The sequence below is a fragment of the Melanotaenia boesemani genome, chromosome 15 (genome assembly GCF_017639745.1).
Source record: "Melanotaenia boesemani isolate fMelBoe1 chromosome 15, fMelBoe1.pri, whole genome shotgun sequence".
Classification (NCBI taxonomy): Eukaryota; Metazoa; Chordata; class Actinopteri; order Atheriniformes; family Melanotaeniidae; genus Melanotaenia; species Melanotaenia boesemani.
Window position 1 is genome coordinate 9,610,506 of NC_055696.1, and position 27,734 is coordinate 9,638,239.

At 40.9% G+C, this 27,734-nt stretch overlaps 1 protein-coding gene across 2 annotated transcripts; it reads left to right on the top strand.

Annotated features, from left to right (window-relative positions):
- The first annotated feature begins 855 nt into the window (after positions 1-855).
- Positions 856-27,561, top strand: LOC121654205 (pecanex-like protein 3). Of its 2 annotated transcripts, none has more exons than XM_042008225.1 (36): positions 856-1,197; positions 2,065-2,554; positions 2,758-2,966; positions 3,063-3,168; positions 3,427-3,466; positions 3,583-3,678; positions 4,231-5,958; positions 9,328-9,457; positions 9,745-9,914; positions 11,238-11,295; positions 11,404-11,545; positions 11,648-11,805; positions 12,339-12,492; positions 12,926-12,958; positions 13,070-13,241; positions 13,431-13,541; positions 14,080-14,171; positions 14,306-14,415; positions 14,697-14,802; positions 14,898-14,990; positions 15,092-15,242; positions 15,743-15,887; positions 16,575-16,752; positions 16,949-17,057; positions 17,283-17,412; positions 17,537-17,595; positions 17,695-17,910; positions 18,919-19,172; positions 19,575-19,805; positions 20,252-20,355; positions 20,457-20,604; positions 20,697-20,927; positions 21,063-21,337; positions 21,414-21,583; positions 21,857-22,263; positions 25,639-27,561. In XM_042008225.1, the coding sequence occupies exons 2-36, from the start codon at positions 2,402-2,404 to the stop codon at positions 25,789-25,791; spliced, it is 6,822 nt and encodes a 2,273-aa protein (XP_041864159.1). In that variant the 5' UTR covers positions 856-1,197; positions 2,065-2,401; the 3' UTR covers positions 25,792-27,561. The 2 variants fall into 2 exon arrangements, with proteins under 2 accessions (XP_041864159.1, XP_041864160.1); XM_042008226.1 differs by having other exon boundaries at positions 16,578-16,752.
- The last annotated feature ends 173 nt before the right edge of the window (positions 27,562-27,734 follow it).

Here is a 27,734-nt window from a genome sequence, read left to right on the forward strand (position 1 = left end):
CCCATTACCCACCCTTGATGGTCAGTCGGTCCGGTTGTGTGTTGTTCACTACAGCATTAACACCGCACACCTAAGCTGATCCCACAAATGTTCAAGTCACTGTATGACTGACACAAAACCTGTGTTGCCAACTTAGCTACTTGGTCGCTATATTTAGCGAGTTTTCACTCCCCTCCAGCCCCCTGCCCACACGTTCAAATGTGTTGCTCATTCCAACGATGCAGGATACTTAAAAGCTACACTGAGTTAAAAAAAAACAACAAAAAAAAAACACTAATTTAGGCTTTCCAACGATGTACAATACAACACCAATTAGTTTAATTAATGGGGAGAAATAACCAGAACAAACACAAATTTCATTACTTTTGTGCCATGTTTGGCTCTGAAAATATTTTTTTAAAAGTAGGCTACTACATAACATAACTAAAATCCCAACAGTGTTTTAGAAATAATGAGGTGTCACAAATTACAACTTATTTTTAAGGTCCGTTCTATGAAACATTTGTGACGTGTTTTTGTTGTTTTAAGTTCCTTGAGTTTAGAGAAATGCTTCAAGTTTCTCTGAAATTTTGTGTTAAGGATTTGTTTATGTGTAATGTACATGTTATACAACTCAAGGTTATCTTATTTGACAATAGCTAATAGTACCTCAGTTTCTTCTGTAACAGAAAAACTTGTCAGAACTTGTCAGTCAGATATTTTGATCATTTAAACAAAAGGAGAAAAGAGCCCTTTCTGTGATGTCAGTGCACACGGCCAATCAGAACCATGGGAATCTCTCTCTCCCTTCCCTTGCTTGGCCGCAACGTGCGTCCGTGCGTAAGTACGTGCGTGTGTCAAATAGTTGTTAGCTAGTGCTAGCAACTCAGTGAGCTAGCTCATGTTATATGTTCACACAGGTTCCGTTTATGCCAAGAAACAGTTAATTATGAGAGGAGTTCGCCGCCGCTATTAGTCTGTTACCATTTAATGCCAAAGAGGATTGACGGACTTGAGAAAACAATGATAAGTCAACCCTGGTGACAACAAACAGTGAAGCTACAATTAAACAGCCGATTGCCTTTCTCGTTAGCGTCCTGAGAAGGAAAGCTCTGAGATTTTGCTAGGCCTGGATGCGGAAGGAGGATATGGGGCAAGCTGGACAGCTAATGCTAACTGTATGCTATGCTGGGATCCAGAATCGGAAAGCAAGTCACTGTGAGCACCATTATTCAATCTGTCAACCCGAGCTGAGCAAACATTAGCTGAATGGATTTATCAACCAGCCAGTGGTTAGCATAAAGTTGTTTTATTTTATATATGTGGTTACATTTACTCCGCTAACGGCAGGTTAGAATGTTGATATATGCGACCTAGCATTAGCCGGCTACTAGCGTCAAGAACTACAATGATGTTTAATGTTTGTCAAGCACGTTGAAACAGTGTGTTTATCATGTTGTTCATACTTTTGCATTTGCCATAGCTAATAAAGACATTGGTGGTTGAATATGTCGAAGTGTACCTTTCATACACGCATAGAGAGCCCCATGGGCAACACTACGCTGTTTCTTAGCTTGCTAATGTCAATTTAAAAACTTAATCTAGCTGGCACAGCATTGGCCTGGACGTGAAAATTGGAGTTTCGAGCTCTGTCAAGTTGCCGGAAATCTGACATGTATATCGGAGATATTATGGATATGTTTCGTTTGATGCAAAGATGACTTGCATACTTATTTAAGTGATTGCCTGTGTCAGCTTTGTGTCATTCTCATGGTGTTGCTTTAGAGATCTCTTTGTAATCAGTTGCAGTTACATAGTAATTGACCTAATGAGCTACCGTTGGACTTGTTATTATGGATTTAAAAGGTGAAATTATGCAGCCACAGTTAAACATTCTGATTTTAACTGAAACAACATGTAAATCGAGAGACACAGTTAGTGGTCATCTCAACTTAAAACTGCAGTCATTTGCAGATTTCTAGTATAAAATTTTTATTTTTAGCTGTAGCTTTAAGATTGGGTTATTGCTGAACATTTCTCTGTTTTCCACTAAGTATGACATTCAAATTCTGATTTGTTTTACAGATGAATGTTTTTTCATATGTTCAGTGGGATACCAATGTGCCAAAAAGTCACACTCCTGATTACCCACCAAGGATTAGGCAAGAGGATAACCTTGTCTGTGCAGGAAGGGTACACATACTGGCACAGGAATATGCAAGGATTCTCAACCTCAACTTAAATACATAGATATCCACAACGCAAAACTGTTTTCCTTAATGAAACAGTCTTGGTCATTATGCCATCCCCAATGGAACTGCCATCGTAGACACAAGATACCGTGGCTCAAACTACCTCACAGTTTTTTGAGCTACAGTCTTGGAGGAAGCATTGCAGCATTTGGTTGAACCTAAAGGTGGAGATGGGCTCCCAAGCTCTTCAGATATTGCGGCAAGGGGTGTGGGCTTCACTCACAGGTGGTTGGTATGTGGACCCCCATCAGAGCACGTTCTCCAACTGCTTCCACCTCTACCTTTGGATATTTCTCCTGGCATTTCCCTTTCTTTTGTACATGGTAAGGATTTTTTTTACATCAGCAGCTAAATTCAGCTGAACTTTTTCTTTCTTTTTTTTTTATGTCAAATTCTCTGTGAAAATGACAATTGAATTTGACAGCCATTATTAAATGATTGCAAGTTTTCATTCTTTCTGTTGAGTGTTCTTTTTTTCTCCTTTAAATTGTTTTTGTATTTACTCTCATAATTGTCATTCCTTCAGGCTTTTCCTTCTAGCTTGGTGGTGGCAGGTGTGTACTCTGCTGTGGTGGCAGTCTTTTTCACTGCCGTTAAGGTGGTGAACTACAGACTTCATGCTATGTTCGACCTTGGTGAGATCATAGAGAAGAAGCAGGCCTCACTTTCAGCTGATGCCCCCAGGACAGAAGAAGGAGATGATGGTTCAGGAGCTCATGATGGAAATCATCACAGGTACAAAAAAAGATGTTTTTTGACTGTTTCAGAGAAATGTTATTCATTTACAATGCAGTGGATTGCAGAATCAAATGGTATTTATTTTATTTTAAGGGATAGTCATGTTGGTGTGGAGATGACAGTGTTTCGGAAGGTTAACTCAACACCCCCTGTGCGCTGTAGCTCCCAGCACTCTCTATTTGGGTTGAACCAGGTGTCGGTGAGAATTGGTTTATTTTAGTAATTGCATGTTTTCATTCTTCCTCCTTTGTTTCTCAAGTTCTACTTTTTAAAAAATATAAAACATCAAAATTCACATTATTAGATATGCTTTCAGAAGTAGTTCACTGTAGCTCTGGAGTTCTCTGCTAATCTCAAAGACCAAGGTTGTAATTACATCCCACTATGTTGTTATGGCCAAGTTAACAAGTATTGAGTAAATTAATTATCTTTTCTCATTCTTTACTTTATTATTCAGGAGTTCTTGCCCCAGATGGAGGATGCAGGGGGTTCAAAGGGTGGGCATCAGAATTCTGTGTTGTCAGTCTGCATACTAGATTATTAAATTTTTATGCATATGTACATGAATTTCATATTTGTTCACATTTTGAGTGTTATCTTTCTTTCACCACAGATATTAAGGAGTTGATGCGGGAGCAAGGAAGCAATAATGTTATTGTGACGTCAGCCCACCGCGATATTCTACGGCAGAGTTCCCAGGACGCCATAAGTAAGTTTGATGATATTCAGTAATCAAAACAAGTTGTTTTTTTTTTTCTTTTTTTTTTTTTTTGTAAGGATTCTTGTACGCCAAACTAATTTGAAGAACCAGCTTCAATGACAGACTCCCTGCTGGATCTTCTCCCTTCACTAGCATCCAAGACAAGGCTACTCAGTTCAGTCCTGTGAAGGTCACAATCCAGCAGGTTTTCCATATATACCTGCTCCAATACACCTGACTCAAATTAATCAGTCATTGTGCAGAACTCAAAAGGCTGTAAAATCCATTAAAATGATTGTGGCCCTCATAGGAACAAATTGACTAGTTCTGATATAAAAATAGATGTAGGCAGACAGAGCCCCAACAGTGGTAACAGAATGCCTACACCAAAACTATAAGAGAAACAGGTGGTTGCCAATGCTTCAAGCTTGTCCAATGCTCAATTGTCAGCTTGGTGTATACGAAGCCTTTAACAGTTCTTTTTTTCTTTAAAGCAGAATTTGGTGTCACTGTTTTTCAAAGTGCATTTCAACCTGATTTTTGATCTGCTTTGCTGCACAGGGGCTCCCAGTGTGGTCCAGTCCTGCCTTGCTGGTGCACTGAGAGGGGATTTCCCTGGTCTCACAGGAGTATCTGGAGTATCAGCTGGACTTGAAGAGCCTGGAAGCTGCTTGTCTATCCCCCCTTCACCATCGAGTCAAGAAGATGGCGGTGAGAAGGAACCATTGGAGGAGTCATCGGAACAGTTGTTTCATCAGAGTCCTGAGGATAATGGGATGGAAGCTTATTCTCCACTTGGCCCCTCTGCTGAATCTGAGAGCCTTGGAGATACTCCCCTTAGTCCTCTTATTAAGAGCAGCTTAAGTGAGGAGCTGAGTGAAAATCTCCTGGGTTTAGGTCTTGACCCAGGGGCATTTGCACCAGGGACAGAGCACCCAGGCAGCCGCAGTGGGGTAGCACTAGCTGCTGGATCCACAGACAGTTGTTTCAGTGCAGGTGGAGCTACCACAGACCGTGAGACGCTAAGTACTGTAAGCAGTTACCGTAGTGAAAAAACTGATTCCACTCAGCTGGAAAGTCCTTCATTCAGTCAGCTGCAACCTGCAGATGGACAGATATCTGCCTCAGCACCAGCAATCGGTTCTAATATTCTCAACAACACAAATGATACAGGACAGGGTGGCAGCGATACTGACAATCTGTCAGACAGTGTGTTACTGCGCTCCCCTTCCAAAGAATTCTCTGTCAGCCAGGGGCTAGACCGGACGCTTGTTGAAGGAGATGATTTGTCCCCTATCCCTTCTGATATTGCACAGCCCCCTCCTCTACAGAACTCTTCCCCTTCAAGTAGTGGCCGCTCAGAGGTTTGTGATTTAGACAGAAATGTCCCAGTTCCTCCTCTGCCCCCACCTCGGCAGGCCAATTCAGTGCCTTCGGGGCTGGCCCTGGGTTTAGTGTGTTCTGAGCCTGCTCTGCCCATATCCTCTACCCCATTCTTGTTGTCTGACCAGCCTGTTCTCCAAGCCCAACAGGTTGTACGCCCTAAAGACTTAAAGCTGCTGCGGGCCAGCGGCAGTAGCATGGGCCACAGGCCAGGCCGAAGGAAAGCTCCGAGAAGGAGGGCAGGAGCAGGCAGTAGTAGTTTTGACTGCGGCTCTTACAGGCGTCACCACAATCATAGACAACACAGAGATTACATCCCAGTACGCAACCGACTGGGTGCCAAAGCTTACAGTGAAAGTTTGTTTGAGGATTCCAGCGATGAGGACGATGGCAGTGACATGAGTGCTGGTTCTAGTCTGGGCTCTCAGCGACGATACAGCTCAGATGACGATGATGACGATGATGACTCAAGTTCCTCTACCTCCTGCTACTCTCCAGACCTTGCTAACACTGGCGTTACATCCCCTCTCTCCACAGCTGCTCAACTGCCCACCCCAAGGGAGGGGGATTTACCTGAAACTGCTGGCCCCTCTCATCCTCGTGCTGCTCAGCGCTCCTCTAGCACAGCTAGTGCTAAGACTCATGCAAGAGTGCTAAGTATGGATGGGGCAGGTGGAGGTCAGAGCAATACAGCAGCTGTGCCATCTTCTCTTTCAATGCCCTCAACCTCCACCCCAGCACCCCGAGCTCTTACCATCTCTAAATCTGATCTGGAAGCCCGTACTATACATACTGATGGCTTTACTGGAGCTCATCATCATCGACTTGATTCTCTTGGAGGATCTTGGACTGGCAACCAGATGGGTTGGAGAGCAGAACAAGTTGAAGAAGGAGCTGTGGGCGGAGGTAAGCTGGTTTAACAATCAGAGGTAAAAAAAAAAAGGGTTATAGACACCCTCTTCCTGAGATAAACCCTGTTTTCTGTAAGTTTTTGAATTTCCAATTAAGATTTGTTCATTTATTATATAAATAGTTCAAATAATTGCTCGCTGCATCTGAAGCATTTATATGAGCACACTTTGTGGTCTATTTCGTAGATTCTTAGATGATGATGGAGAAAAGTTTCGGTAATATTATAGTTGTGGTTATTCCAAAACATGAAAGGGTTAGTGAGCATATAACCAGTGGAAAGTGGTATTGTTTTTTCCTTAAAAACAAAGTAGAATAAAAAATAAATAGTTTTTATTTTCATTATGATTAGCTCAAATTATGAAATTATAAGTCCTTTAAGGGACATAAATATATGGCAGAAAAACATCACTGAGCTGACATGTAATATTAGAAATGTGATGCTTGATGGCTTTGGCGATAGAATGATTTCAAAATTAGATTGTGATTAAATTTGCAGTGATGTTTAGATACCCTGCCTGGGGAAAAAAAAATTCCACTTGGTTTTAAATAAGAAAATACGCACAAGCTTCCTATTGGATAATTACTGCATAGGTGATTATCTTTCAGCTGGCAACAAATGATGTAATGAGTAGCTTCTCATTTCTTAAACAACCATGTAGAAAGACACATCCCATGGTCGTGGAATACCATTATCTTCAAGGAAGAAATGTGGTTGGAAAAAAAATCCAGATTGACAGTGATCGGCAGTCATTTAAATGTTTGTTGAAATCAAATTGAAGAAAAACACCAGTAGAACTCAGGGATATGTTTAATAGTGAAAGTAGGAGCATTTTTACACACACAATGGGAAGGTAACTCAAGGGATTGGGACTGAACAGCTGTGTAGCCATAAGAAAACCACTAATCAGTGAGACTATTGGAGAAAAAGAATTCAAGTTGTAGGGAGCATAAAGATTGGACTAAGATGAAATGATGCACTCGTCATGCGTAGTGCCTACTGTACATGCCTAGTACCAAGTGCTGTGCCCCCTCTGGGGGCAGTGCTGTGATCTGGGGTTGCTGCAGTTGGTCAGGTTTAGGTTCAGTATTCATTGTGTCCCAAAGAATGAGGTCAGCTGATACCGGAATGTACTGAATGAGTAGGTTATTCCATCAATGGATTTTTTCCTTCAATGACGTACAGGCATATTCCAAGATGACAATTCCAAGATTCATCAGGTTCAAATTGGGAAAGAGGGGTTCAGGGAGCATGAGACATAATTTAATCCTTGGATTGGGCACCACAAACTCCAGACTTGAACCCCATTAAGAATCTTTGGGATGTGCTAGAGAAGGCTTTGCGCAGTGGTTAGACTCTCCCATCATCAATACAAGATGTTGATGAAAAATTAATGCACCGCTAAATGGAAATAAATCTAGTGAAACAATGCTACATTAAATTTGTGCTGTAATCAAAGCTAAAGGTGATCCAACAAAATATTATAATAGTATGTGATTTTTGGTGGTGATTTTTATATGGCCAGGCAGTGTATTTACAGTTGATCCATCTATATGGCCAGTTGCATATACCTTTGGGTTATTTGCATAACCCCAGTTCTCTGAGTAATATGAGCGAGATGTCTCACTATGGGATGCATGCCTCTCTGCAGCCCTCAGAAGCATTAATCTCACTACGCCAATCCTGATTGGCTAGTGAAAGTGTCTGTCTGCATCAGATAGCGCCATCTACCTTAAATGACTCACTCAAACTGCACCATCTCATTTAAGATAGCATCTCTTCTCACTCGCCCAAGCAAGAATGGTTGTCTGGTGTAACATCACACTCATATTACTCTGAGAAATGGGGTTATGCAAACAACCCAAAGTTCTCTTTCATAATATTGCCAGACAAGCTTATCTAGCATCCACCAATCTACAGGAAAAAAGAGCCCTGTCCCGATTAGGACAACAAAACCCCATGTGCCACACACGGGTAAGAGACATCCAGCAAATAGAAACTCACAAAAGTGAGAGGCGAGGAGCAACTTGCTGCAGCACAGATGTCCTGAAAAGAAATCACCCTGAATACGGCCCAGGATGCAGCTACGCCCCGAGTCAAATGTGCTTGCAAACCCTCAGGAGGGTGCAAACCCTGACTTTTGTAGGCCAAAGCGATCCAGCGCCTCCACCATCCAGTGTGATAGGTGCTGCTTCGTGGCAGGTTTTCCCTCATGAGGACTTGCCCAGGAGACTGATCGCTCCCCCTGAGACCCTTAGTCATATCCATTAAGTGTGCACTGCATGGACTGGACATAATGCTTGTGACTGCAGTTCCCCTGGTGAGGCAGCAAAAGCCACAAGGTCAACAGGAAAACGAGCCCGCCACCTTAGGCACAAAGGCCTGGTTGGGCCTCATAATCATCCAGCCAATCAGAATTGGCATAATGAGATTAATGCTTCTGAGGGCCGCAGAGTATCCTGTAGTGAGACATCGAGCAGAATATTATGAAAGAGAATTTAGAGTTTTCCCAACCCACTATTAGGTGGTAATGCACTTATGACCTGGTTGCTAACCAGCAAAAATATCCAAAGAGAAAAGTGTATCTAAGAGAGCCAAGAAAGTCGGGTGAGTGAAGTTTGACGCATGTTATCTTCTCAAACTGTATTTGACTAAAAAGGCCCCACTACATCAGTAATAGGGAAGTGGTCTAGATTTATAAAAAAAATAATGAAAAACCTATTATGACAATGTTGATTTTTGGTCAACGTCAAAACAGAAAACACAACTAATTTGTTTAATCACCTGTAAAGGTATCACCCCAGCCCCTACACAGAAGCAGGAAAATAAGGGATGATGCAACTTGGTACACCTGTTCTTGCCGTATAAGCGTCAGACAGGTAAACATTATCTCATCTGGAAAGATAAGATGATTCATTCCAAATGAGGCAAAGAGATTCCAAAAGCCACGTCTGTTAATGTCTGTTTTAAAGTTTTACTATATTAGCTTATTAACAAAAAGTTAAAGTTTTCGTTGTTGCAATACGTCACAAAAACCTAATAAGACATTTTTATTCATTCAGTCATAAATTACAGGTCATGTTGTTTATGATCTTGGCAGTCTTTGAAAACAAATCATTCAGGTTATAGGGAATCTTATTATAATGTGTGATTTTAACCTTATTTTGAGACAGTGTTTTGCAATGTCTGATACATTTATCATTCGGGTCCTTGACCTTCCACCTAATCTAAATCATCTTATTCCTTCTTATAAAACGTTTTGTAACTTTAAGAAAAATGCCAGTTTTATTGCAGTTCCATGTATTATTTATACTGGCACTGTAATGTGAACCATTTCATTGATGTAACCGATAACCCTTCTTCAGCCTTAGTTCCAGAGGATGGAAGCAAACAAGAGTCAGTCAGCAGTGTTAAGAGGACCCAGGCCATACGTAGAAGACACAATGCAGGGAGCAACCCTACACCACCTCCATCAACTATGGGCTCCCCTCCCAGGTTAGTCGAAGCAGACATGAGTAGTGGTTTGAGCTGATGCCAAGCTCTTCTATTGTTTGTCCTAATCATTGCAAAATATGCAGTGTACAGAAATGGTGCTTTCAAAATGAATAGGTCTATTGTCATTAAACATGTTGTCTGCAAGTTCTCAAAAATAGACATAAAAAATTAACCAAACATACTGCACCTGGAGTGTGGAAGCTTCAGCAATAACTTGTGTATGCTAGACAGAGTTACATTTTAAAGCAAATATGAAGAGTATTTTACATTTTTTCATTCATCTGTAGCCTCCAAGATCTCCAGCGGGCTCGGACGTCTTCACATTCACGCACCCGCACACTTCCCTCAGCGTTACAGTTTGCATCTTCTCTCCTACTTCCCCGCAGTGGCATCCATGAGGCTTCTACCTTTGACGACACATCAGAGGGTGCAGTGCACTATTTCTATGATGAGAGTGGTGAGTCAGCAGCTTTAAAAACTGTGACATTGCAGGAAATGTAAATATTACAATCTTTGTCAAAAAATGGAATCACCACTCTGAGGTTGATTATTGAGCTGTTTTGATATGTTGAAAAAGAGAAAAATATATTGCATACAGGACATAAACTTTAACACCGGAACTTTCTAGCTTTTTAAAACATTGTTTTAAAATAAATTGCATTAAATTGTTGCCTACCTTATTGGACTGGAAATAGCCATCAGAAGATGGGTACACTGTGGTCATAAAAGGATGGATATGGTCAGCAACTCGTACGCTGTGGGATTTAATGATGCATTTGGTACTAAGGGTGAACTAAGAAAATATCCCTCACACCGTTATACCACCACCACATGCCTGAACTGTTGATAAAAGGCAGGATGGATCCATGGTTTCATGTTGTTTACGCCTGACTCTACCATATGAATGTTGCAGCTGAAGTTACAACTAATCAGACCAGGCAACCTTGTTCCAATCTTTAGTTGTCCAATTTTAGTGACCTTGTGTGAATTGTAGCCTCGGTTTCCTGTTCTTACCTGGGAAGAGTTGCACCCATGGTGGTATTCAGCTGCTGTAGCCCATTTTTTACAAGGTTCCACATGTTATGCCTTGAGAGATGGTTTTGAGCATTCCTTGGTTGTAATGAATGGTTATTTGAGTTACTGCTGCCTGTCTGTAATCTCGATCCAGTCAGTCCATTCTCTGACATCGTTAAGACAACAGCTGCTTACTGAATATTTTCTTATTTTGGCCCATTCTCTGTAAACCCTAGAGATCGGTGTGTGTAGAAAATCCCGGTTTCTGAAAAATACCCTTTCTTCTCTATTCTGATGCTCAGTTTGGAGTTCCCTCAGTTGTCTACCTGCCTAAATGCAAAGAGTTGTATTTTTGCAAAACCTTGTTTTGTATGTAAAGCATCTATTATCGCATGCCTTTCACAGGAGTGGTTTTTGTTTAGTTTTTGACATGACATATCAAGCCACATTTAAAGCCAAAAAGCATGGCAGACATTTTGCTCTCAAAGTCCATGCCTCACAGTGAATTACTGATAAGAAAAACAAAAATCTAATACAATACAAGCACTGAATTTAATGCTCTGCAAAATGGAGTCCATGGAATGTTGCTTAGCAAGGTTATAGCAGGCCTAACATTGTTTTTAGTTTTCAGTTCCCCAAACAAAATTACTTTCCATTTCTTAGATTTTTGTTCTGTGTTTAGCTTCTGGATAGGAAAAGACATAAATGTTCCATTTTGTTTACATGTGAAAAGTATTCTGGTTCAGTTTTCTCTATGTTTCAACAGGAGTGAAGAGGTCTTACACATTTGGACCTGCTGGAGGTGGTTATGAGGATCCGGTTCAGTAAGTCAAAGTTATTTCAATATAATAGTAAAGGACTACACAAGTTAATTTGACAAGAGAAATCATGATTAAAAACAACAGTGAGGCAATAATATTTTGCTGTTGCAGGGAAAGAGAGAGGCAATCCCAGTCCTCAAGTTTCACCTCCACTGAGGTCCAGGAAGGGGCACCGGTTCTGTCCATACTCCAGCCTAGACCAGTGGTGTTACAGGGTATGCAGGTGCGCAGGGTACCTCTGGAAATGCCTGAGGTTAGCAGTCTTTGTTTTATGTGGCACATTATTCCAGGTACATTGTCGTGGTGGTAGGCCATACCATTAGAACTAATAACCTGTTTCTCAACTTCTCTTTAGTTTGATCTTGATCATGAATCATTGCAAGAGTCCCACGAAAACACACTAATGATTGAAGAGAAAGCCAAGCCTAAGCAATACTATCGCTTTTGGGTTCTACCTGGAAAGTGGCTGAGGGTCCGATACGATCGACTGGCTCTTCTGGCCTTATTGGACAGGTAAGGTGTAATTGACAAAATTAGTATTAATTTGTGTTGACCAGTTCATGTTATAGTAAAAATGAGTTGAACATGGAGCGAGCGGATGCAAAAACATAGCAGCTAGTAAAAACTGTTACTTTGTACACTCATCTGCTGGCCAGCATGGTGCTTCCACTTGCTTGTTCATACAGTGGCTACTTTTAAATATGTGTTTATTGATACCAACAGAAACTATGAAGACTTTTGAAAAAAGCTTGTACATACGGCAGCAACAACTTTTAGTACAGACCAAGCTGTCCACACAACCTCCAATGTTCGTGTCATAAAAAGGCTCAATAAACACAAGCAAACTTCGTGAAAAAAAAAAACTGCTGACGAAGGAAACTTCATGAATGTAATAATACCCCAATTAATTTCTTTTCTGATTATGAACACTGTTCAAAAATTATGATAATCTTATTTTTGAAAATAGCCAATTTTAACATAGTGAAACAACAGAGGCCAAACCCTATTGTTGCAGGGAAATTTATTGCTCTGCATTTTGTTGTCAGGAACCGGCGTGTGGGAGAGAACGTGTTTGCCGTTGTTCTGGCCAGTCTGGTGGCCTTCCTGGGGTTCCTACTGCTGCTCCAGGGCTTTTTCAGGGACATCTGGGTCTTCCAGTTCTGCCTGGTCATTGCTAGCTGCCAGTACTCTTTACTGAAGGTACCCTGCCTCTGGATTTCATCAAAAATGTGTCTTGGATATGAAACATGTGTTTGTCATAACTATCTTCATCAGATCTAAGTGTCACAATCCCAGCGTTTACATTCAGAACAAAATGCAAAACTGCTCAAATTATTACACAGCTGAACACAGTGATAGACATGTTAAATTAATCTCATCAAGGTTTTAACTGACAAAAATTAGGATACATCATACAACATCTTTCTTCTTTTAGAGCTGAATGGATTTTTTGTGTATCAGGTTGTTACATTTTGTTGGAATACCCTCTGTATTATTATTATTATTATTATTATTATTATTATTATTATTATTATTATTATTATTATTATTATTATTATTATTATTGTTAATTTTGTTGTTGTTGTTATTAAAAATGTATGTGAAAACCATGTTTCTTTTCTCTTCGTATTAGAGTGTACAGCCAGATGCTGCCTCTCCCATGCATGTAAGTCACTCACATCTCCTGGTATATTTTAAAATATATTCGTAAGACAAACTAAACTAAAACAAAACATTTGACTGTGTTTTAACCACAAATGGCTGTCTCATTTAACAGGGCCACAACTGGATCATTGTGTACAGTCGACCGGTCTACTTCTGCTTGTGCTGTGTGTTGATCTGGATTTTTGACCTATCTGGGCGCTCTGGAAGTCTGCAGCCCTTTTCCCTCTATGGTGTCACCTTCTTCTCTGCACACTTTATGCTCTGTGTCAGGGATATGCTGATTGGTTAGTTTTAATATCTTTTTTATTTTTATCTTAGTAGGTATAAAAGGCACCAATCATCAGATAATTAACCTTCCCCACAAATACCTGCTTTTAAGTCTGAAGTGTTAATACAGAAGCCTGAATTACAGTATATTTTCATTCAATCATTCATTCTGAGCCTCCCCCCTCCCTCCCTCTTTTGTCCAACAGTTTTTGCCTTGTGTTTCCCGGTCATTTTCCTGTTTGGGTTGCTACCTCAGGTTAATACTTTTGTGATGTGTCTGCTGGAGCAGATCGACATGCACATTTTTGGTGGAACTGGTAAGATTATAACTACACACAGACAGGATCATGTTTATTACCTTGTCAAGAATGAAGTTTTTCAGAATTTTAAAGATGGCCACTTTAGAAACTGCACACAGTCATTTGTAACTTCATGTGCTTGTTGCATATTATACACCATTCTGCAAGGCCCTTCTGTGGTCATCTTATAAAAACTTTAATACAAGTTGCATACAGTGATGCTATGTGAATAATAAATAAGGTTTCTAGAGGAAGGAGTCAGTCAGATGTTTGTCACTGCAGGCATGAGCACATTCAAAGCACTTTTAGGAAACTTGATGTGTACGTTTATGCAGCATCTGGATGTTTCTACTAATAGTATCAAATCCTTCAGAGAGTTGCTGCTGTTACTCATCCAGACTGAGGATGTACTGACTGAAATGTCTGTTATTTGGTGATCCTGATGATCTTTCATCCTCTCGCTCTCTATTCTGTTTTATGTATGTTTTTATGGACCCGAGTCTGTTTAATAAATTTGATTTAATTTTTTTTGTTGTGTAATTCTCTCTTTCCTCAGCCACTACTAGCCCCCTGTCATCTCTGTTTAGCCTCATACGCAGCATCTTGGTGGCTGCTCTGCTGTATGGATTCTGCCTTGGTGCAATTAACGTAAGTTTATCGGATACACTCACTTTACATTAAAAAGAAAAGGGGTAAAAATATGATATTCCAGTTTCAGAAATTCTTAGGTTTGAGTTAAAATGAACACTCATTAATTTAATTTGTATATATATTCACATTAGGCCCCATGGGGGGATGCCCATGTTCCAGTGCTGTTCTCTGTGTTTTGTGGCCTACTCTTGGCCTTATCTTATCACCTCAGCCGACAGAGCAGCGATCCTACAATTCTCTGGTCAGTATTTATTGGCAGGTTGTCAGTAGCATACTCAGATTTTATTTACCATTTTTAAGTTGTAGACTTTTTTTTTTATTTTTAGGTCTGCTTTTGCTCATACATTGTGCAAAAAGGTTTAAAGTCTAATATTTGAGATAAAACATTTCAATTATCTTTTTGAATGTTTGTTGAATGTCTCATTATTTGTGCGTGAAGAACGCTGCTTCACTGCCTGTGAAGTAGGCAGTTGCTGTACTTGTGTTAATTACTTTTGTATGCATCATACCTCTTTTCATCAGGTCACTGGTCCGGTCTAAATTATTCCCAGAACTGGAAAACAGAATACCAGAAGAACCCCCTGTAGAGATCAAAGACCCTCTTCCCGAAAAACTGCGCAACTCTGTGGTAAAGATTATCATTTAGGTTCCTGCAATGACTCCAGCGGCAAAATTCAGGGTCCTGTTGGTTTATAAAAACAAACTCTTACTGTCTGTTTGCAGAGGGAGATTCTTCATTCGGACCTTGTCATGTGTCCCCTTATGGCTGTCATTACCTTCGCCATCAGTGCCAGCACAGTTTTCATTGCTCTCCAAGTTAGTCGGATTCTATCAAATCTATTCTATCCAATAGGTTATCTAATTCTATCTATTCTATCTATAATGCAAATGTTCTTTTTCTTCTGCTTCACACACAGCCTGCTCTTAGCTTTGTCTTGTACATTCTGGCCGGGGTTGTGGGCTTCATTACACACTATCTCCTGCCTCAGCTTCGCAAACAGCTGCCATGGTTCTGCCTGGCTCACCCTGTGCTCCGCTCCAAAGAGTACAGTCAGTTTGAGGTCCGAGGTGAGTATCTGATTGGGCTTCATCTTCACTCACTTACAATGAAAAGACATGATGTGAAAAAGTATAAAATGGGAAACCAATATGAACACCTGTAACATTTAGATGGTTAGTTCCAAGATAAGTTACTGAAAGTAAATGAAGATCTTGTTATATATAGTTTATATTTCTACAGCACACAACTGTTTGGTTTTAGGCATCATTATTTTTAATGTCATAAATACATGAAAAATATTTTTTTAATTAACAAATTAGCTTAATATTGTGAAATTACAATACAGTCTCTTGCTGTAAATCTTTCCTTCCATAATATTTAATGAATCAATTACTGTTCAAAACCAGAGTTTCCAGAAATCACACATTACTCTGCACTCCATAAAATACTCTTTTCTCTCTGAAATACTCTGAGCCAGATACCACTGTTTCAGAGAAAAGGGCTGACTTTTGACTTTGGATGTTTTCAAAAGTTGTTCATAATAATTTATTTGTCCTGTTTGCTCCAGATGCTGCTCAGTTGATGTGGTTTGAGAAGCTGTATGCGTGGCTTCAGTGTGTGGAGAAATATTTTATCTACCCAGCTGTGGTGCTGAACTCCCTAACAACCGAAGCTCGGACAGTAGGCCAGAACCATAAAGAGCTGGACATCTAGTAAGGCTTTCTTCATTTTGGTTATCTCTTTTTCACACCCATACACATTTCTGTTATTAATCCTCCACTCCCTGTAGATGTTTGCGGTCAGCTATCTGCAGAGTTGTGAAATATGAAATTAATGAATGTTGAACATCCTGGGGGCTATTATGTTCTTTGCGCTGTGTTTAGTAGAACTCAGTAGATTTAATGTGTTTACTCAGATTCCTTTTTTTTCTGTAATTAGAACATCCAGTCTGTAAGCTATCAGTGAAGGTGGATATATTTATTTCTAAATCATCCATGTAAACAGCCCAAGACTTTCCATGAAACCATGAATTATTTACTATTATTTATGCATTTTAATTCTTTCTTATTTGTTTTAGATTTTAGTGGAGAAAAAGAAAATTTAACAATAGAATTTTTTTCAAATGGTATTTTAAAGTATACTTGAACTGTGATTAAAAAAAAAAAGAGGAGGGGTGGGAAGCTACATTATTTATAATTCCCTTTTTACAATTACATTGAAAGCCATTTATTGGATACAGATCTCTGTTGTGTTTCATAAAAACAAATTACAGATGCTGGGTTCATACATTTCAGTAACAAGTTTAACCTTATTCTTACCTTATTCTGTTTTTGCATTTTATTTTAGTTTGTGGAACTGATTTTCTCTCCTTTCCTCCTTTTTTTTCCGTGTCCCTTCAGCAGCCGAGCTCTCTTCATCTCAGTAGCAGGCATGAAGTTGCTGCGTTCGTCCTTCTGTACCCCATCGCAGCAGTACGTCACGCTGTGCTTCACTACTCTTTTCTTTCACTTTGACTATCCACACTTCTCGGAGACCTTCCTGATCGACTACTACTTTATGTCCATTCTCTTCAGCAAGGTCAGAATGCATAATAAATCTTTTTTTTTTTCTTCTTCTTTTCATTTTGTTGGCAGAGATTTTAATCACTCGTTGCAATTATGAATAATATCCATATGTTTTATTTTGTGTTGAAACATGAACACCATTTGTTTTTCTGAGTGTGGGTGTATGTATGTGTAACTGATTTATTCTCTTTTTTTTCTTATAATTTTAGATGTGGGACCTGCTGTACAAGCTGCGCTTTGTGTTGACTTACATAGCTCCTTGGCAGATCACGTGGGGATCAGCCTTTCATGCCTTTGCTCAGCCCTTTGCTGTGCCCCGTATCCTTCAGTTTGTCTAGATTTGTGACTGTAATATTTGAAAAGCTTCCACCATTGGCATAATACAATATGAAATATACAAATTCTTCTTTGTTGACCTGATGTAGGCTTAACATCAACTAAAAATGAAAAAACACTTTTTGCCACAGGTTTATTGTATTAAACAGTATTTTGATCAAATTAAAGACATCAAATATGAACTGTCCTTAACTGGTGTTGCTTCAGACTCTGCTGTGCTTTTTGTACAGGCCATCTTTTCTGCCATTTTTTCCACTCCCCTCAATCCAGTTCTAGGTAGCGCTGTGTTTGTCACATCATACACTAGACCTGTAAAATTCTGGGAACGAGACTACAAGTATGTTTTTGTTAAAACTACACATTCAAATGTAGGACCATTGATTTTACTATCCACTTAGGGATACATAAAGTATTCCCAAATAGAGTACATAAAGTATAACCCTTGTTTGTCATGTCTGCAGCACAAAACGGGTCGATCATTCAAACACCAGACTCGCCACTCAGTTAGACCGCAACCCAGGTATGCCACTGTTATTTTTTGTCACACTTAATCTTCTCTGTTTGGGGTTTCTATCTGTTTCTTTTGTTTCTATGGTAACCACCTTTTCTTTTCCCAAAGGTGCTGATGACAACAATTTGAACTCTATTTTCTATGAGCACTTGACACGATCACTGCAGCACAGCCTGTGTGGAGACCTGCTGCTCGGACGCTGGGGGAACTACAGCACAGGCGACTGTTTCATCCTTGCGTCTGACTACCTCAACGCTCTGGTGCACGTTATTGAGATTGGCAATGGCCTGGTCACCTTCCAGCTGAGGGGTCTAGAGTTCAGAGGTCAGCCACAGGTTACACAGGAAGAGCTCAGTATTATTTAAGCTTGTGGAATTAATACACCTTTTGTTGTGTACACCTCACTTGGGTTTCTGTCAATCATCACAAAATAAAAGTCACATGAGGGGCTGTAGAACAGTTAGAAGGGCTCATGTAAAAATAGTATCTGACTGAAGGTCAAACTACTAAATCGCCTTCTTCCAGTACAATTTATACATAATGAAAATTTGTCTTTCTTACACAAAAAGATAAATATGTTGACTAACACTCTAAAGTGGATGTCATTCAGCAGGGCTTTATTATCCAGAACAGACCCGCCCCCGTCCTTGAGCTGCTCACAGCTGCAGTGGGAGATTTCCACCTCTGATCCATGACTAGACTGAAAATTAAACGTTCAAAACTGCTGCGGGCGGATCCCGCCCTGGCTTACCGTCAGATATTAATGCCTACTAATGAAGAGTGTGGATGAAAACATTTAAAAAAGTTAAAAGTACTGTAACATGATGTGGATTCTTAATCAGAGAACAGTCGGAACTGCTAGTTAAAGTAGTTAAAATGTCACTAAAACTTTAGGTCTGTTCTATTTTGACGAGGGATTTTTTCTATTTCTTTTAATACTGTTTTGAATTAAAATACATTTAAATGCATTTTTCCAGACATTACTAGAACTCGAGTTAAATAATATTAAAGTCTGTGTCTAGTATGTTGCTTTTGGGGGCAAATATGTAATTAAAATATGATTCATTGAGATTAATTACCAAGCCTTTAATTAGATATTTTTTTTAGATGAGGCCCACCATTTCAATATATATATATATATATATATATATATATATATATATATATATATATATATATATATATATATATATATATATATATATATATATATATATATATATATATATATATATATATATATATAATACACACACACACACGTGTGTGTATGTCTGTATGTATAATCACCTTGCTTTATTTTACTGATCCTTTTGTTTCACATCTGTCCAGGCACCTACTGTCAACAGAGGGAAGTAGAGGCAATCACAGAGGGGGTAGAGGAGGATGAGGGCTGTTGCTGCTGTGAGCCGGGTCATCTGCCCCACATGTTGTCTTTCAATGCTGCTTTTGGACAGCGCTGGCTGGCCTGGGAGGTGGCTGCCACCAAATATGTACTGGAGGGTTACAGCATCAGTGACAACAATGCAGCCTCCATGCTACAAGTTTTTGACCTTCGTAAGATCCTCATCACATATTATGTCAAGGTACAGCATTGTTTAAACTCTTTTTGTGTTTTTCTTTTTCTATATTTTTTTGCGTTTTTTGTTACTTTCTGAAGACTATATTTTTGGCAGCTGCGTCTGTATGTATTCACTTTGTTTTTGCATTGTTCACTTCTCAGTCATTGTCTGTCCATCATATTCTCAAGAAAGGACACCTCATGAACATCATGACAAAATTTCTGCAAAACTGGGACAGTTTGTCAGTATAAACATGAAGGGTGTGCAATAAGTGGCTTCCATAGCACACATTATTCTAAGACTAAGCAATCAGTTATAAATTTGTAAAGTAAAATTACAATGTGAAATACGCACACATCTCTCTTTCAAGCCTTAGTCTGACTTAAACTTTTGTTCTGAATAATTTGTGTCTATTTACACCAACAGAGCATCATCTACTACGTGAGTCGATCTATGAAGCTTGAAGAGTGGCTCACTAATGAGACCATTCAGGAGGCTCTACGACCTTGTCTTGGGCCTAACTACGTAGACAGTGACCCCACGTTCAACCTGAACATTGATGAAGACTATGATCACAGAGCCTCTGGCATTACCCTCTCCTCATTCTGTATGGTTTACCTGGACTGGATTCAGTATTGTAACAACAGGCGTCAAACGGTGAGCAACATGTACTCTAAAATTTCAAATGGGCCAAGTTGCCAGTTGTTTCTTTAATTCATCTCTGTTCTGATAATTGTCTGAGCTTAAAATAATAGTTGTAGTTTTTATTTATCTAAAATTAATCTTGCAGCATAATAATCCACATCATATTAGTTTGAATCATCAAAATAAAAAAAGTGGAAATACTGAAACTGAACAGAAACATGATGGGTTTATGTTTATCTTGTAATGAACCTAAAAGACAAGTGTTGCACAATTTGATGGATGGGTCATGAATTTTAGCCTTAAGGTTAAATAATTTGGCTTTTACAAAAAATTTTGAGACTTAGTCAGGCCTTTTATCTTGATCATTTTCTCATGAAGTACAAAACTAATTAAATTAGAAATGGAAACTACTTAAAGGATGTTGTTTAATGTATTTAAATTTGACTGTTTAATTGTAGCCAGTGACTTCCGAAAGAGACTCTCCACTTGTCAACCTCTGTTTTGGCCTGTGTATTCTGGGAAGGAGAGCTCTGGGCACAGCTTCTCACAGTATGTCAGCAAGGTAAGACCACCTAGTTGTACTAACCACATCTTTCACTGTAGCTAATACCACCCCCATGTGCAAGCATTATTAAAATGTTTTGTTTTTTTTCTCTTTGACAGCTTGGAGCCATTTCTTTATGGACTGCATGCACTTTTCAAAGGAGACTTCCGCATCACGTCTCCCAGGGATGAATGGGTGTTTGCAGATATGGACCTTCTGAATCGGGTTGTGGCACCAGGAGTACGAATGTCTCTCAAACTGCATCAGGTAGTGTCTCTTACAAAAGAAAAAAACAAAAAACTCCTGATAATACTATAATTGTTGTGACTGAGGACATGGATAAAATCTGTTTCTTCTAGGACCACTTTACATCTCCAGATGAGTATGAGGATCCTATGGTTCTGTATGATGCCATCACTGCCAACGAAGAGAAAATGTTGATATCACATGAAGGTGACCCTGTGTGGCGCAGTGCTATTCTAGCAAATATGCCTTCGTTGCTTGCACTGCGCCACATCATGGATGACGGCAGTGATGAGTACAAGATCATCATGCTCAACAAGAGGTTCCTCAGCTTCAGAGTCATCAAGGTCTCCATTTTATAATTTGTAGTGTTTGTTTTACTGATTACTGTTGTTGCTTTATTAGTTATTTCAAATATATTCAGAATAATCCGGCAGTTTGTCTTTTTCCTGCCCTAATGTATCTCGGCGCTGCCCCTACAGGTGAACAGAGAATGTGTGCGTGGGCTGTGGGCAGGGCAGCAGCAGGAGCTGGTTTTCCTACGCAACCGTAACCCAGAACGAGGAAGCATTCAAAACGCCAAACAGGCCTTGAGGAATATGATTAACTCCTCATGTGACCAGCCCATTGGCTATCCCATCTATGTGTCCCCCCTCACAACCTCATATGCTGGGGGACACAGCCAGCTGCGGTCTGTGTGGGGAGGGCCGGTCAGCCCACACAACATTTACACCTGGCTTATCAGTAGCTGGGACAGGTACACGTTTATCACTTGATGCAGTTAAAAAACACACCTCTATCGGCAACAGTGGGTCTAACTAATGTTTCTTTAGGTTGCAGAAAGGGTGTGGCGCTGGTTGTAACAGCGGAGGAAACATTGAGGACTCAGATTGTGGTGGTGGCTCTGCCTCCATCTCCACTAACCCAGCCATTCACACCACTCAGAGCACACCAGCCTCTAGCCTTCCCCAGCCACCCATCACAACTGTCCAGCCCTCCTTGGGTAAGATCTTAACAGGAATGGATTATAAGGGCAGGTGATATCCACAGTCTGTGTTTAAAACATCTGTTTTATGTGGATGGCCTGTTCCTTCTGCAAGTTTTAAAAATTATATTCTGATCTGTCTTGCATATTCAGCTGGAAAATTGAAACACATACTGTATCTTTGGTTTGAAATAATGTTTGCAAGTCAAGTAGCAAGCTAAGTATTTGTTATGCACCCTTCCTAACAGGTTAAGAATTAATACATTAAATGTCATTCTTTTTCCATTGTAGGTACAGACAACCCTGTTGGTCCAACACAGAGCTGGCCTCACCACCCTCAACCGCTCCCTTTGGCCCTTTTTAGTCAGTCAGAAGGCAGAATGGAGGCAAGCCTGCTCACATCCCTACAGCGTACATCCTCCATCCAGGGGCTGTTGGGTCACCAGCTCTCAAGCTCCCAGCTCTCCTTCAGCAGCACTGTGGCTCCTCCACCTCTGCCAGGCCCAGAGCGCTTCTGCGGGGCATCTCTCTTGGAGAACTCTGGACACAGAGTGGGCCAGCGGGCTGGCCTCAGCCAGGGCTCTGGACTACATTATGAGAGCCACTTCGGCAAGTGGAGTTTTTCAGGCAGAAAGGGCTTTAACGGACCGGCTGCTGTGGAGGGGGAGGGAGGGCCAATACAGACTATACGCACACAGGTAAGGAGACTGCTGGTTTGTTTTAATGTATGTATATGAAGCTTGGGGTCAGAATCGTGTACTGAGCTTTTAAAAAATACACATTATTAAATGGGGGAAAAATCCAAGTAGTACATCCATCCATTTTCTTGCCGCTTATCCGGGGTTGCGTTGCCGGGCAGCTGCCTAAGCAGGGAAGCTCTGACTTCTCTCTCCCCAGCCATATTTGCCAGCTCATCTGGAGGGATTCCAAGGCGTTCCCAGGCCAGCCGAGAGATGTAATCCCTCTTGCATGTTCTAGGTCTTCCCCAGGGTCTCCTCCCAGTGAGACCTGCCTGAAACACCTCACCAGGGAGGTGTCCAGGAGATATTCTCACTAGATTCCCGAGCCACCTCTTCTGGCTCCTCGACATGCGGAGGAGCAGAGACTCTACTCTGAACCCCTCCCGGATAACTGAACTTCTCACCCTGTCGCTAAGTAAGAGCCCAGCCACCATGCAGAGGAAACTCATTTCGGCTGCTTGTATTCATAATTTTGTTCTTTCAGTCACTACCCACTGCTTGTGACCACAGGTGAGGGTAGGAACATAGATCGATCAGTAAATCAAGAGCTTTGCCTTTCGGTTCAGCCCCTTCTTCACCAATGCAGAGCCTGCATCACTTCAGACGCCTCAAAGATCCGCCTGTCGATCTCTCACTTGGTACCAAGACCCAGAAATACTTGGACTCCTCCACTTGGGGTAGGACCTCATTCCTGACCTAGAGAGGACACTCCTTCCTTTTTCAGCTGAGGACCATGCTCTCTGATTTGGAGGTCCTAATTCTCATCCCAACCGCTTTACACTTGACTGCGAATCGCTCCAGCAAGAGCTGAAGATCACAGCCAGAGGAAGCCAAGAGAACCACATCATCTGCAAAAAATAGAGACCCAATCCTGAGGCTACCAAACCAGATCCCCTCAACACCTCCGCTGTGCCTAGAAATTCTGTCCATACAGGTTATGAACAGAATCTGTGACAAAGGGCAGCCTTGGCAGAGTCCAACCCTCACTGGAAACAAATGTGACTTACTGCCATGCAATGCAGACCAAGCTTTGGCAGTGGTCATACAGGAACCAGACAGCTCGTACAAGGGGGTTCAGTACTCCATACTTCCAGAGCACCACCCACAGGAGTACCTGGACGATACAGTCAGATGCCATCTCCAAATCCACAAAATGTGTAGACTGGTTGGGCGAACTTCCATTCCCCCTCCAAGACCCTGAAGGGTATAGAGCTGGTCCACTGTTACATGACCAGGACAAAAACCATACCCACATCTAAATCTGAGATTCAACTATCTGACTGACCCCTTCTCTCCAGGACCTCTGAATCGACCTTACCAGGGAGGCTGAGAAGTGTGATCCCCCTGTGGTTGGAGCACACCCTTCGGTCCCCCTTCTTGAAGAGGGGGACGAGAGACTAAGAAGTGTGATCCCCCTGTGATTGGAGCACACCCTCCGGTCCCACTTCTTGAAGAGGGGGACCACCACCCCGGTCTGCCAGTCCAGATGCAATGTCCCCGATGTCCACGCGATGCTGCAGAGGCATGTCAACCAAGGCAGCCCCACAGCATCCAAAGCCTTAAGGAACTCTGAGCTGATCTTGTCCACCCCTGGGGCCCTGCTACCTAGTAGCTTTTTAACCTCCTTAGCGACCTCAGCCCCGGAGATAGGAGCACTTACTCCTGGGTCCCCCAACTCTGCTTCCCCATCAGAAGAAGTGTTGGTGGGATTGAGAAAGTCTTTGAAGTATTCCTTTTACCCATCTTCACCCACACCCACAACTTCCCGAGCCGAGGTTAGCAGCCCCCCATCCCAACTGTACTTAGTGTTGATGGTGCACTGCTTCTTCCTCCTGAGCCATCGGATTGTGGACCAGAATCCTCTAAGCCATCCAGAAGTCATTCTATACAGCCTTTTTCAAACTTCTCCCATGCCTGAGTTTTTGCCTCAGTGACTGCCAAAGCTGCATTCCACTTAGCCAGCTTTTACCCATCAGCTGTCTCCAGAATCTCACTGGCCAAAAAGGCCCAATAGGACTCCTTCTTAAGCTTTATGAGATACCACACTACTGAAAAGGAAACGTACAAAGTTGCTGCTGGATGATTCTGTGCTGGCTTACTGTCAGAGTAATGTCTATTAATGAAGAGTGTGGACAAAAATATTTAAAAGGTTGTTGTAACATGTTCCAGACTCCTAATTAAAAAACAAAATACACTGAAAAAGACTGAACTAAAAATAAAGAAAATATTGACAGAATTATTATTTTATTTATTTATTTATTTTTGCTGTTCTAAACATTCCCACAACATCCCTCTTTATGGCAGCATCCATTACAACTATATGTACAAGGCTGATTACGCTAATTAGCGACTTCTAGTGACTTTTAGGACAGCCAGTAGCTACTTTTCTTACTGAGGAGTTGGAAACAGTGGCTGGAGAGGAGTTTCAGTCCCTGAAGCTGTTTATTGCCAGGAACTACATGGACAGGTCACACCATGCCCTATGGGGGATGATGGTGCCGTTCTGCTTTGACTACAAAGTGAACATCAAATCTGATTTGATTTGATTTGACAAGTTCTACGTCTATTTGTTTTGTATTAGTGCGGCCAGTAAGATGTTTTTTTTATGTTAGGTCAACTGCTGTACAAAAAAATGTGAATTGTAAACATTGTAATTTCTGAATATATTGTTTAGGTATTTATCACTAATACAGTGAAAATGAGAGGAAATGTGAATATTTGATTTGCAAGGTAATATCAGTGTGTGGCCCTAAATTTTCTGCTTGCGCTCCTAAAAGTTGAAGTTAAAGGCCACTGTGCTCCTCGTAAAACAAGTTAGTCTGGAACCCTGACTGCACTACATTTTTATAAAGATTTCAGGTTATAGGTAGGTCCCCCTACTAATTAAATCTGTTTTATTTTACTGAGGTTCCAGCCAATGGAAGGGAAAGATACAGTTGGCAGGCAGAAGATGCCAGTCCATTTGGAATTTTTAAGACTGCACATAGAGCATGGATTATGCTGTAGAGACGGTGAACTGCAAAGAGAACTGCTGCCTTGCGGTGTGTTTAATAGTCAAAACAATTTTCTAGGACACAAACAGGAGGTGGGCCAGGCAAATGTGCAATGCATTCCAAATTATTATACAAACTGTTCAGTGGGAAGATGAGTCACGGCTATGCCTGTATTGATGTGCTGCATGTGAAAGCATGTTGCTGACTGTTAATAACCAACATTGAGTGTTTTTTTTTTATTATTATTATTTGCTTATTGAAGTTGGTGATTAACACTCAACTCTCAAATCACCAATTATAGAACCAATTATTGTAATTTATTTTATTTATCTCTTAACAGCCCACTCCCCCTGTGCCACTACAAGAGGCCAGTCCAACACAAGATCCTCTGGGAGCCACTCAGACCCTGGATCCAACCTTGTTGTCTTCAGGAGACCCCCCCACCCCAAGAGAAGAATCCACAGAGCTGCCTTTACTTGATCACCTGCGCTGAGTCTGCCCTGGTGACATTTTCTACAATGAAAGCACACAGTGGACCAGACCAGGCCCACCCAGACTGGACTCATTCCAGCCTTTCTAGACTCATTCCATCAACTCTCATTAAACTAATTCAGCGCAACCATGATTTGCTAATTCTTTTATGGCCCACTGCAATACTGGCTGGATCTGGGTATAAAAATATCGTCCCTCAACGAGCCAGGAGTTCACCATCTGATAGCATGCTGACCTAATGCACGACAGACCATGAGATGATTTTAGCCAACCTGTTTATTCCAAAGTCAGGTTTCAACATAAAGTTTGATGATGTCCTCACACTTAACTTTATTTTCTGTCAAAAAGGCCAACAGTGTCTCTATGGACAACCTTTTGGTTATAAACAGTAGTGAAAGGCCAGTGCAATTATAAGGGATATTTTGCTTGAGGATTGTCTATTTTTCTATACTGGAGAACGGAGGATTGCCTCTGAACCCCCCCCCCCCCATTGACATGTGCAAAAGCAGTTATTTTTTGCATAACAGATAAAAAAAAGGATTGATGTGTTACTGTACGAGCAAGTGAAGGACATGTTGAAACCGTGATAAGCCTTCTTTTGTTTCTTACCCCCATCACACCATCCTCACTGGCCATACAGCTTAGTGTGAATATTTAACAGGACATTTTGACAAAATGTAGGAGCCTCCACTTATCAACATGTTTAAAGGAAGAAAAAAGAAATGTGCACGCCCATCCTTGTCCTCTGGCCCATTTCCCGCAGAACTGCCAGACATCAAGTTCTGTATTGGAGCAAGTTTCAGGGAACAAAATAATTCCCCCCCATCCGAGCCAACAACTGGTGCTTTAATTGCTAAAGTGTATTTAGGCTTGTGGTAAGACTTGAACCTGACCACCAACTTGGAGATGTGGAACGACTTGGGACAGAGCTGGTTCCTATCGATCAGGATGGCGCTGAGGCCAATTCCAATCTGTGAAAATTGTGTTGATCACAAAACTACATACTGGGGGTGTTGAAATGTCAAGCCTTTTTGTTTAGTGAGTGGAATGTCTTTTTTTTTTTTTTTTTTTTTTTTTTACTTGAAAAATCTCCAAGTCCCTCAGTGTTCAAGATGCACTGAGTTTGTTTTCTTTGGATAAATGATCAATAACACCCTGTCTAGTCAGATCGAGTCAACTCACAGGTTTCCAAATAGCAGGGACCCAGGCTGCTTTGTGTGGGGAGCTGTGTTTTTCTTTGCTGGCTGAGTGCCCCCTCCCGTTACTATACTACTGCTTCTGCATCTCCTGCTACTACTAATAACCCACTACTACTGCTGTTTCTACAACAGTTAAATCCAGCGTTTTAGTTGGAAATAAACAAAGCTGAATAGATACTGAGAGCAAAGGTGGAATATTTATTTAAAATTGTCTTACAGATATCTTTAACGGGGTTTATCTATATGGTGTGCTGATATATTGGATTGGAAATCTGCCTTCTGTCAGATGTGTCCCCTCCCTCTCCCTTTCATCAGTTTATCATCACATTTGTATCATCTCACCAATGGCTGTCCTTTGTCTTCTTTTTTTTTTTTTTTTTTTTTTTTTGTTTTAAGCTTGTTATATAACTGGAAGTTTTCCTGAGAAGTCACTTTAGGTTGGTTTCTTTCCACTCTTGCACTCTTTTTGACCACTGTGAAAAAACAAACACTGAGTGTTTCAGTGGGTTGTAGTCTTACATAAAAAAAAAAAAAAAATGAAGAAGCAGCAGCTGGCAAGCTCACTGAAATTAGATCGACTTCAAATGTCTTTGTCTGGGTCTGGCAACTTTTTTTTTACTCTTGCACCCAGTTGTCTGCAGCGGTTGTAACTTTGTGCCATAGCATTAATCGCCAGATCCTGCTTCGTTCAATTTCTCAAAAGCTGTTGGAAACTTGAAACGAGGCCAGCCTTCTCAGGGTCTGT